The 11,982-nt window shown below is 32.6% G+C and overlaps 1 protein-coding gene across 1 annotated transcript; it reads left to right on the top strand.

The window, feature by feature from the left end:
- Positions 1–10,555: 10,555 nt before the first annotated feature.
- On the top strand, positions 10,556–11,411 carry LOC118755330 (syntaxin-5-like). Its single transcript, XM_036490175.1, has 3 exons — positions 10,556–11,004; positions 11,069–11,156; positions 11,218–11,411. Exons 1-3 carry the CDS (start codon positions 10,975–10,977, stop codon positions 11,409–11,411), a joined length of 312 nt encoding a protein of 103 aa, XP_036346068.1. The 5' UTR covers positions 10,556–10,974.
- The last annotated feature ends 571 nt before the right edge of the window (positions 11,412–11,982 follow it).

Here is an 11,982-nt window from a genome sequence, read left to right as displayed (position 1 = left end):
TCTTCATCTTCATCTTCATCTTCATCTTCATCTTCATCTTCATCTTCTTCCTCGTCTTGGTCTTTATCTTCTTCTTCATCTTTATCTTTTCCTTTATCCTGATCTAAATATTTATGTCCAATCTTTTCTTCATTTACATATTCACCCCCACCATTGTAATTAGGTTAGGTGTTTAAATTTTCCTACCCCTTTGTCTTTATATTTAGATTTCTTTACTTTTATTTTCATTTCTGTATTTATCGCTTTCTTCTTCTTTCATACTCAACTTTACCTTCTTCCTTGTTTGAGTCTAATCTATTCATGTACATACATACATACATCTTATTCCTAAACTGCTGCTTAGCATGTTTATTTAATTCACTATCGATATTAAAGCATACATTTAGTGGGCATTTCCGCCCCAACCATGTATGGCATTGGTATTGGTGTGACTTTTGAATTGATTTTTTCTCTCTATTTTAACTAACTTGAAAATTATTTGTTTTTGTTATTTTTCGGCCTTATAACAATTATATTCAACAATTTATATTGAGCTCGAGGCCGTTTTTTAAATGAAAATTTATTGTGGAAAAGCAACAATAATTTGAAAAAATGGTAGACGTGATAGCTATTTCAGAAATCACCACATTTCCTCATCAGACTTCTTTCAGTAGGATACGAACCGACGACCCCACTGACTCAGCCAGTTGCCTATGCACCGTGCTAAGTACGCCTTGTAAATTATCGTTTGCTTATTTCCACTATTTTCATTTTTGTTATGCCAACACAATCAAGCGCAGCTATTCCGCTGCAATTCACTTGATTATGTGGTTGTTGGTATTGTTGGTTTTTGCTAATAATTCTATTTTTAGAATGCTTAACTTTGAGGTGTGCTCGTCCTTAAGTTATTTGTTTTTGTTACTTTTCGGCCTTATAACAATTATATTCAACAATTTATATTGAGCTCGAGGCCGTTTTTTAAATGAAAAGGAGCACTTAGCACGGTGCATAGGCAACTGGCTGAGTCAGTGGGATCGTCGGTTCGAATCCTACTGAAAGAAGTCTGATGAGGAAATGTGGTGATTTCCGAAATAGCTATCACTTCTACATTTTTTCAAGTTATTGTTGCTTTTCCACAATAAATTTTCATTTAAAAAACGGCCTCGAGCTCAATATAAATTGTTGAATATAATTGTTATAAGGCCGAAAAATAACAAAAACAAATAACTTAAGGACGAGCACACCTAAAAGTTAAGCATTCTAAAAATAGAATTATTAGAAAAAACCAACAATACCAACAACCACATGATCAAGTGAATTGCAGCGGAATAGCTGCGCTTGATTATGTTGGCATAACAAAAATGAAAATAGTGGAAATAAGAAAACGATAATTTACAAGGCGTACTTAGCACGGTGCATAGGCAACTGGCTGAGTCAGTGGGATCGTCGGTTCGAATCCTACTGAAAGAAGTCTGATGAGGAAATGTGGTGATTTCCGAAATAGCTATCACTTCTACCATTTTCTCAAATTATTGTTGCTTTTCCACAATAAATTTTCATTTAAAAAACGGCCTCGAGCTCAATATAAATTGCTGAATCTAATTTGAAAATCTGAAAATTGCCTGCACCTCAGCATCAAAATACCTTTCTAATGATATGCAATTGTTTATACCTTAGAAGTATAGTTTAGCCGTAAAAGGGGTGTAAAGGAAACATGATTGCCTATTTATATAATTGATGTACGTACGTATAAAATTTAGTGCAACATAAACCATAAAATTTATTTAAGCTAGATACACTTAACAGCAAAAGTCTGCGTACACCATTTGTTTTTTAAATATTCACTATATATTGAGAGTAAAAATTTGGTTGTTATTATTTTATAAAAAAATGTATCATGCTTAAAACAAAATCATATAAACCGTGTTTTAAAACTTTATACATAATCAGATTTAAAAAAAATAAACAAAAGTGGTAAACAATCTCGTAAATATATCACTGATCACCCGAAATGTGTAGTTATGCAGTGATTCGTTTTTAATTTCCAATGTTTATCATTTTAAATATTTTCCGTTAATTTTATATTTACGTATGTCTCATATTCCATAAACCATTTAAATCAAATTTCTAACTGTGCTGGAAACTTGATAGAACTCTAAAACTGTCTTCAAATTTTAAACTTTTTAATCAGAGTTTCTTTTATAAATATTTCGAGTATTTCGAGTTTTGTAGCCCATCAAATTTTAGTGCAGTAAAGTGTAACCTTGCATCTTAAACGAAAATAATTAAATAGAATACCTTCAAGAGCGTGCGTAAAAAGAGTTATGAAAAAGTCAGGGCGATAAATTATACTAAAATTTAATGGGTTATAGAACTGCATACTTATAACTCCGATTTAAAATGTTGAAGTTTTTATAACAGTTTCTAGAATTCTACTAAATTTCCAACACAGTTAGAAACGTGAATTTATATGTTTATGTTATAATACTTATGAGGCACCCTTAAAAAAAAATTTACGAAAAATATTTGGCGTGAAAACCATTGTGAATATTCAAAATTCTATATATTCTTATTAGATGCCGGAGTCTTATGTATTACATTTCAATATATTTAATACAATTTAACGATGAGTTATCACAAATTAGCATTCAAAATAACACCGCTTTTCTCATTTTTTCACAAGAATTAGCTTGGATTTTTAATTATAAATATCACAGAAAGACCCATTATACGCACAAATCTAAATTATTTTTAAGAATAACGGTTTTAGAAAATGAAAGACTAACTGACACTTTATGTTCCTAATTTTAAAGCACAGTTTGCCTCAAAAAGTAAATTAGTGCAGAACAAATAGCTCTTTAATCATAAAATGAAGTATTTGTTATTTACAAAATTGTATGCGTACTTATTTAATTACAGTATTTAAAGAAAATGCTCTATACTATACTTCTTGGAATCAGCTCAAAACTAACCACATTTTCTCTAGCCCGGAGGTGACCTTTTTGAACTATCTAGGAACTGTTGTTATATGAACTCTCTCAGAACCATCTAAGCTCAGTTCAGAACAAGAGCAAAAGTTATGCAGAGGGCGACAATTGTCACTTCGTAGGACGTCGCCATGTTAAAAAAGACAGTTGAAAGCAATGAGTTGGGATAGATGAAGAACCAGTACCGTCCCTTTTCAGGCTAGCTCAGGGCAAGTTCTGAACCAGTTTGATTTGCTGCATGGCTACAACAGACTTTACAAGGATGGTTATAGGCTGAAAAAAGGGTACATAAAGGGGGCGTGGCACGTCCCATACAAACCGAGTTTTTCAAACTGCATATCTATGGAAGTATTCATGGTAAAGTACTGCAACTTGGTATGGGGATATATGAAATTAATAGCATACTCATGGAGAAAAATTGGAGCTATTGGAAAAAGGGCGTGGCACTTCCCATACAAACCGAATCTTTCATACCACATATCTCGGGTTATTTGAAAAGGAGGCGTGGCGCTTAAATAATAACTGTCGCACTGACCTTTTCGATTAATTAATGATTCATTCATAAAAATATAATCTACACTCTAAACAATTTTTGTTTAGATTTATGCATATTAAGATAGGTAACCAGTTTCCTCTCTTAATGAATGCAAATTTACACACTGCTTGCTTACTTTTACTTATCATATGTGTGGCGTGGAACAAATTTCAAATTGGTTTTTTGAGTTTTAAACATTTATTGTTCACATTTTCATAGTTTACACATAAAATGTTTAAAATTTACTCTAAAAAATTTTCGTTTAAATTTACGCAAATAAAGAGAGGTAACCAGTTTCCTCTCCTAGTGTGTGCAAAATTAAACACTGTCTGTTTACTTTTACATATCAAATTTGTCACGTAGCGCACACAAGGGTTGGGTTTTGGGGTTAAATTTATTATGATTTAAGAAATTTTGATAGAAAAATTTTTCTTTTCCATTTCTTGTGCATCATTTTGTAAGAATTTTTCTTTTTTCTTGAGAGCTCTTTAAAGTTTAACTGCGAACGAAAACATTGTCCTAAAAATATGCAATGCATGCTCACTTACAGTTGCTTTTTACACTTTACAGCCTAAAAAAGTTTACCACTGATATGTACTTAACAAGCATTCGAAGATTTAATTTGCTAACTTGGAATTCGTTCCACCAAAATGAGCTACATGATAAAAATACATGTTCAGCTAAACCAGAAATCGACGAAAATGAATAAAAATTATTTAATTTATTTATATTAAAATTCTTTTGTAAAATTTTGTATTACTTTTGAAAGTTGAGTGCATCTTTAACCGTTAATTTTTTCATGATTTAATGATCGGATCTAAACCAAATTACGGGACGACCTTTAAGGTATTATCTTTCCGGTAAAAAAAATCGGTTCACGCAGTGCAAAGTTATGCGGTGGAATAAATAAAAGAAATAAAAATACTCCGAAGAATTGATAACCTCCCCTTTTTTGAAGCCGGTTGAAAATGTCTGAGTTCTTTGTAAATTTTATGTAAATAAAATGCAATTTATGAAACTTTAAAAAGTTTATTTTTTTATTTCATTCTGTACATAAAACTTGCATAAATGTATTTTAAAGAGCGAATTTTCAGTATTTTCTGATGATATATATTTAGAAGTATAAACTCTTTCACCCTAAAAATTTATTCCTGCGTGCGCCCCTGGCACTTAGTATTTATTATGTGTAGAACATATATTTTTACTTTCAAAATGTTCGTAATTTTAAACATTTCATGTGTATATTTTAAACAACTCATGTTCAAAATCAAATCTTGAACATCTTGTGCGTATACTTGAACAGATTCTGGTTGAAAAATAAACACTTTTCAGTAGTAGTTTTACATGCACTTTTTAGAGTGTATTTACGACATATTTTAAGCATTAATTTGCTCTTGATTTGCAGGACTTGCTTTAAACAGAAAAATTTCGCGGGCCGCACGGGTTTGTTTTGTTAAATCCTTTTTGAAATTATCCAAGGGCATGTTATTTATGTTACCTAGTTTGCTTGGCATACAGCGCCAAACTATCCAATCCGATGGGTTTGAGTATAAAGAAGATTTAGGAATCTTTTTCGCTGAGATGAAACCTGTAAAAAAATTCTTTTCACCAACTTTTCGAATTTCTCGCTTTACTTGTCGGGAAAGAATCCTGTTGAAAAAATAATAATGTTCCTGAAATGTATCCTGTTGACGTTTGGACGTTTATTGTGTAAAAAATTACGTTTTTTAACTTCCCAGTAATTTTTCTCTGTTACTAAATCTTGTAAGTGGAACTGGTTTTGAATTATTTTCTTAATAAATCTTTACAAGCTTTGTGTTTTGCAGCAGCTGCTTCAAAAGATATGTATTCTTTGGACACAGATGGCTTAAATATGCAGCAAACCAATTGTACGCGCATTTTTTTGGATTCTTGGACAAAGGCTGGTTGTGTAAACACTTGAGGTTACGAGCCTAATTGTAATGATTACAATTGCACATTAAAAGCCAAATCAGTAAGAGCTGATCTATTGCAACACAGACGCTCGCAAAAGCAGCAAAAAATCTGTAGCATCACAAAAAGTCAGAAAAAAGTTGGCGACTTTTGAAAAACTTCATTGAAAATGTAATGAACGCAAAAAAGGCTGAAATATTGCTATGCTCCTTCTTAGCAGAACTTAATTTCGCATTTTCGACAAACGACCCCCTAACCAAATGTCTATAAGAAAAAAAAATTATTAATAATCAATGCGATTATGTAGCCCCCTTAAACTTGCACATTATTGCCTTGAAATTTAATGGGCTATCAAACTGCATACTCAAAAAAATTCAAAAAAATCTGAATAAAAAGTTGAAAATATGGCTGAAACTTTGCAGATTTTTTATAATTTTTGCACAAAGTCTGAAATGTGGATTTATATTTTGTTTGTTATATAATGAGCTAGCTTTTATGGAAAAATAATAAACATTAAATAAATAAAAGAAAAACAGCCAAAATCGATCAAAATGTTGATGACTTAATCAGCTGATCACAAGTGTATGTATAAAATGATTTTTATATTAACGATCTCAAACCAGTTTGCAATGAATTCTAAATGTGGTCTGTCGAAATGACATTTTAATATAGCTTACGTACCTTTGTATACAATAAAAGTTTAATAAGAACAATTTTTTGTACATTCATTTGAAAAAGACGTTTTTGGGTAGGAAATGACGTTATTTCAGAACCAGAGGGACGGTTTCTCATGCCGAAGACCTGACAACACTGGTTATAAATATGCAGTTCTATAACCCATTAAATTTTAGTATAATCTATCGCGCTGACTTTTTCATAACTCTTTTTACGCACGCTCTTGAAGGTATTCTATTTAATTATTTTCGTTTAAGATGCAAGGTTACACTTTACTGCACTAAAATTTGATGGGCTAATAAACTGAATACTCTAAATATTTATAAAAGAAACTCTGATTGAAAAGTTTGAAATTGGAAGACAGTTTTAGAGTTCTATCAAGTTTCCAGCACAGTTAGAAATTTGATTTAAATGGTTTATGGAATATGAGACATACGTAAATAAAAAATTAACGGAAAATATTTGCACATTTTGGGTGATCAGTGATATATTTACGTATGTACAGTATCGGCCATATCAATAGCACCCTCATTTCAAAGCGAGATGGTTTACCACTTTTGTTTATTTTTTTTTTTTTAATCCGATTAAAAGTTCGAACATTTTGATCAGAAATCATTAAATTGTCCTTTGTTTTGTACAAAGTTTGAAAACACGGTTTATATGAATTTGTTTTAAGCATGATACATTTTTTTATAAAATAATAAAAAAACAAATTTTTACCTCAATATATAGTGAATATTTAAAAAAGAAATGGTGTACGCAGACTTTTGCTGATAAGTGTGTCTAGCTTAACTAAATTTTATGGTTATATTTTGCACTAAATTTTATACGTACGTATATATGTATAAAAATTAATGTGTCCAATAACGACTTTTTTGGAAATATTTTAGCAGTTGCCCCATAAACTAGACAATTACATATTAAATAAACGAAAACAGTTTGCAATTAGTTTTAGGGTCTAAGCAAATCGAAAAAATATATCTAGTATAGTACGGTTGTGCCTCTTTTGTCAGCTTTCACATGAGTAGGATAAGTAACATTTATGACAGCGCAACCAGGGTTGCCACTGACGAAACAAAATATTTACCATCCACTTGAAAAAAATCTACCAAATCTGGGGAATATCTACAAATAACTTTTTTAAAATTATTTTAATAAAAACTATAGTTTTGTTATTTTTTATTTATTTTAATTAAAACTGTAGATTTTTTTTAATTTTTTTTTAGTTATTTCAATAAGAAAACTCTTTTTAAGAACTTTTTATTTAACTAGTTATACGGTATTTGAGTCATATTATTGGCATATTCTCAGTTTCCTTCAACCAAAAGCGGAAGTGATGAAGCTAAAGGCAACACTGAAACTTCTTTATTTAAAAAACTTCAACTCGAGTTGTTATAGACAAATACATTGACTCAAAAAAGTGATTTTATTTTAATATTCGCACTACTTTTCGAGTAAAATTTTTTTATTGCTTTAACTAAATCCAAAAAATCGAGGATTCAAACTATATACAACATATAGAAAAATTCCAAAAATTTTCGTCTAAATTTCGAATTTTTTACTCTGAATTTTTAGAACAATTTAAGGTTTGGAGTTTTGAAGCAAATACTATTTGAGTGTAGCCAACAATGTGCTGCTTAAAATTCCCGTTGATTTTTTTTATTTTTTTTCTTTGATAAAAAATGGCGTTGATTTTTTTTGCGAACAATCATAGTTACATACCTGTCAAATTTTTCTTTATATTTAAATAATCATTTAAAATATTGAGGCAATCAAAAGCTCCTCGGGATTCCAGTAAAATTAGTTTTGAATGGAGCGCGATATGTTCGCCTTATATCGATATATATTTATACGTATGTAAGTATATAAAAAGCATGCAAAGAAATTTATAATATATTTAAAGATAAATACGAAAAATAAATCGGGAACAGAAAGTTCATCAAAAATCTACCAAAATGAGAAAAAATTTACCTTTTTACCAACCCAAATTTTGTCTACCAATTTTGGTAACAATTTACCAAAGTGGCAACCCTGAGCGCAACTAGCAACATATGAGTTTCAACCAAGAATGATAGAATACAAGATTGCGCCGATCAGAGAGGATTTTTGAGAATAACTTTTGGGTGACGTCGCACTGGTGCAATCGCGAGAGAGAAATGCCAAAACGTGAGCAAGAATGGAAGAAGAAGAATAAATGTTGCAAGGAAAACGTAAACAAGTTGCACCAGTGTGACGTCATGCAAACAACGATTCTGTCAAATTCGTTAAGAGAGGAATAGCGGTCCGAGATCGGCGCAACCTTTGTATTCTCTCAATCGTGAGTTTCAACCGTCCAGCTCTTCATCTCTTTTGCAGTAGTTCAGAGACAGTTCTGAAATTTGTAGGGCGGAAGTAGCGCTTTGCCAGACTGTCTCTAAATTTTGCTGCGGGGAGGTGTCCAAAGTTAACAAAACAATCGGTAGAGCCGTTCTCGAGATTTGTGAACAGAACAAACGAATTTCAAAATATATACATATTTGTATAGATTTGCTTTGTAGCGCGATCTTGCGGTTCTTTGAATAAAAAATAGATATCATAAATTAATTTTTTGTATCATTCCCGACCACAAGTTTTTATTAAGAAAAAAAATCGTAACACTTAAGTAAATATTAATCTGCATATTAACTTAGTATTAATTAAAGATATGGTCTAAAGCAGTGATTCCCAAAGTGGTTCAGGTGGACCCCCAGGGGTCCACAGTGATGTGAAAAAAATATGGGGGTCAATGAGTTGTAAATGGGGGTCCACGAAAATGTATCTGGTTTCAATGTAAAGAACCAAAATAGTTGCTTGATAGCCTCTTTATTTAACTTTAATTTTTTTGAGTGGTGTATAGTGCTCTTGACGCACTGCTGCACTTACCGTCACTTTGTGTTTTCATACGTGGGGAAGCCTTAAAGGCCACCTGCAGACTAAAAAGAACCGGATGCTGGTATGACAATGAGTGGGGCGCCGCGAAAATTGCAGGCGGCAGAGATTTAAGCACTTGTGTCTTTTCAATGCTACAGGATAGTACGCCACCATTACTTTTGTCGAAGAGATTCTATAATGTTGAGTTCCCTGAGACTGAATGCTGGTTTGATTCCATCGCTGTGACCGGACTCACACATTGTCGAATCTTCACTGATGGCTCTAAAACTGACTCTGGGTCAGGATCTCTATTGTCAGTTTCTGAATTAAAAGTTTGGCGTAGAAAGCTTAGCCGGTTTGACGTTTTAAGTTTGGTGTTTTAAAAGTGTGATAAATTTTTTTTCACCTCACTTTAAAACTCGGAGCGATTAAAATAAAAATGAGGCCATTAACACAAATAAACCATAATAATAAACAAAGTGAAATCAATATTTGACGTACGCTTATTTAAAATTTTAAATATAAACGATTCGTATATTTGTTTACATTAACCCTCTTTCGGCTTTGGTTTGGAACCGAATTCTGGGCGTTCTTCAACCAAATTCTGTGATAGGGTGTTTTTTCAATATTTTTTTTTTCAGAATTTATGCGAGTTGCACTAGAAATTTCCTGTTTCTCTTGATTTTAGCGAATAAATTAGTCATTAAACCTTTTTTTTGTGCATAACTATTTACTGATATTTACACATATAAATAGTATTGACGAAGGTACAGAAACCGCACTTGGCAGTGCAGCTACTTAGTCTCGGAAACAATACGCCAGTACGCAGAATGTCCCCATCTCAAGATTTCCCTATATATGTATATATATTAAACTCCTGCGCAATTCATTTTAAACGGCCTAACAAGACATCCGATCGCCGCGCAAATACTTGCCCTCTTTTACTCTCATCGTTCGGGTCAAGTGCATGGTTGCAACAATTGGTAACTTTCTACCAAAAGTGGTAACTTTTAAACGGTTTGGTAACTTGGTAACTTTTATTTCATTTTGGTAACTTTTGCAACTAATGTCCCTATGATGTATGGCGACTGGGGTCTAGTTTCTGGTCTAGTAGCCATGGCTACCAGTATCGTAATTTGTATTATGTATAGCGATTAGTATCAGTACAAGAATGATAGAATAGAAGATTGCGCCAATCGAGCTGAGAGCAACTGGCCGCGACGTCAACAAATACCAGAATGAGAGAGCAAAGACGAATTCAATAAGAAAAAGAAGAAGAATCGAACAGCTGGGGCGGAATTGAAAGGTTTGTTTACAAAGTACATAATAAATCGCGGATTTACGGAATTATTTAGTTTTAAATGGTAAATTGGTTGTTTAAAAGTAAAGAATGTGTACTTATTAAATGCAATGCAAATCGCTGAAAGTGTTAAATCACTGCAATCATTATAATGATTTGCATTTTTTCAGTAATTGAACAAATACCAGCGGGCAGCCAGCGGGTCAGTTGCTGGTAACAATTTGCAGAACGATTCCACGGTGTTCGTTGCATCGTCGTCAATTAGTGAAATCAGTAACCAAGCTTTTAAAATAAAGGAAAACCTCCTACTCCGCTATACATATAATTACTTTCATTATTTAGCTACTTTTCCGGCAACCGCAACAAACGCTGGCCCAAGCCTGCAAATTGTTGCCATCAACTGGAACGCTGGCTGCCCACTGGCATTTGTTCAACTACTCAAAAATTCACTTTGTAAACAAACCTTCACACACATCAAACCATATCAAGCGGCTCATCTGGATGAAATGAAAAGGCTGTTAGATGTAATGCAGGAACGTGCTCCCGATGTTGAACATCAGTTCAAAGAAAAGTCAAATGAGTTGGAAATGGCGCAGCTTATCATACGCAAGTTGTCGGATAAGGCCAATGTAAACCAAGGCGGCAATCGTATAGAGACCTTGACGTAGACGCAATTTATGTACGAGGAACAGATTAGAGACTTACAAGTAAGTTAGAAGTAGAAGTGCATTTGAAGATGTTTACATTATTATGTTTACGCATTTCTTACAGTCTATGGTGCAGGAATTTATGATGGTCACAAAATATATTGGCAAAAACATAGCAAGTGCATATGCCAAGTTGGAAAAATTGACAATGCGTGAGTATAAAATGAAAAGGTGTTCTTAATTATAAATATTACTTTACCTTTTCTTTTGCAGTGGCCAAAAAGAAGAGTTTTTTTGATGATCGACCGCAAGAGATTCAAGAATTGACTTACATCATGGTGTATGCGTTACAATCTAAATTAGCCAGCATGGGCACCGACTTCAAACAGTTGTATACTGTCGTACTGTTGTATTTCAGAAACTTTAAACGGCTAAAGCTATATAACTATAAGGAATTCGCAAGCTAACATAAAAGTTTTATTATGAAATTTCACACAATTAAAAAATTGTTGGTGGTGATTAAATGCAACCTCACAAACGCGGTTTTGCATTATCATGATACGCGGTTTTGCATTTTGTTGATACGCGGTTTTGTACTTTAAACGACGACTTGCAAAGGGCGCTATGTAAAATTTGTTCGATTTTTAGTTTTTGATGGATTACGTACCAGTATTTAAAGTAGTTTCATGTCCAGTAACAACAGAGAGCAAAATCTTTTTATATTCTGAAAAAATAGCATCAAATGTTAAGTCTTCTTCCAAAAGTCGCTATCATACTTATTTATAAACTTTCAAAAGTATCCATCTTCTGATGAACTTAGGGAACTGCTTTAGGTCGTATAGACTGTTAATGTTATCTTATGACATGTTATGTTACGTTACAATTTTATAAGGCTCTTTTTTATCAAAATTTTTAGGCAATAATAAAAAAGATTAAATTTAAATGTTACTTGTTGTCGTAGTCATTTTTTCAAATTTATGGCTTTCTATTATGTTGCGTACGGGTCGCCGGATGCTCGCCTCTGCGCCGCTGACGCTA

The sequence above is a fragment of the Rhagoletis pomonella genome, unplaced genomic scaffold, assembly GCF_013731165.1.
Source record: "Rhagoletis pomonella isolate Grant_MI unplaced genomic scaffold, Rhpom_1.0 Rhpom_scaffold_00002, whole genome shotgun sequence".
Classification (NCBI taxonomy): Eukaryota; Metazoa; Arthropoda; class Insecta; order Diptera; family Tephritidae; genus Rhagoletis; species Rhagoletis pomonella.
This window is presented reverse-complemented; position numbering and strand designations above follow the sequence as displayed.

Excerpts from the sequence above, each read along its gene's own strand:
- LOC118755330 (XM_036490175.1), top strand. The coding sequence starts at position 10,975 with ATGTACGAGGAACAGATTAGAGACTTACAA. Across the intron at positions 11,005-11,068 it reads AACAGATTAGAGACTTACAA|TCTATGGTGCAGGAATTTAT; the intron begins GTAAGTTAGAAG and ends CATTTCTTACAG. Across the intron at positions 11,157-11,217 it reads GTTGGAAAAATTGACAATGC|TGGCCAAAAAGAAGAGTTTT; the intron begins GTGAGTATAAAA and ends TTTCTTTTGCAG.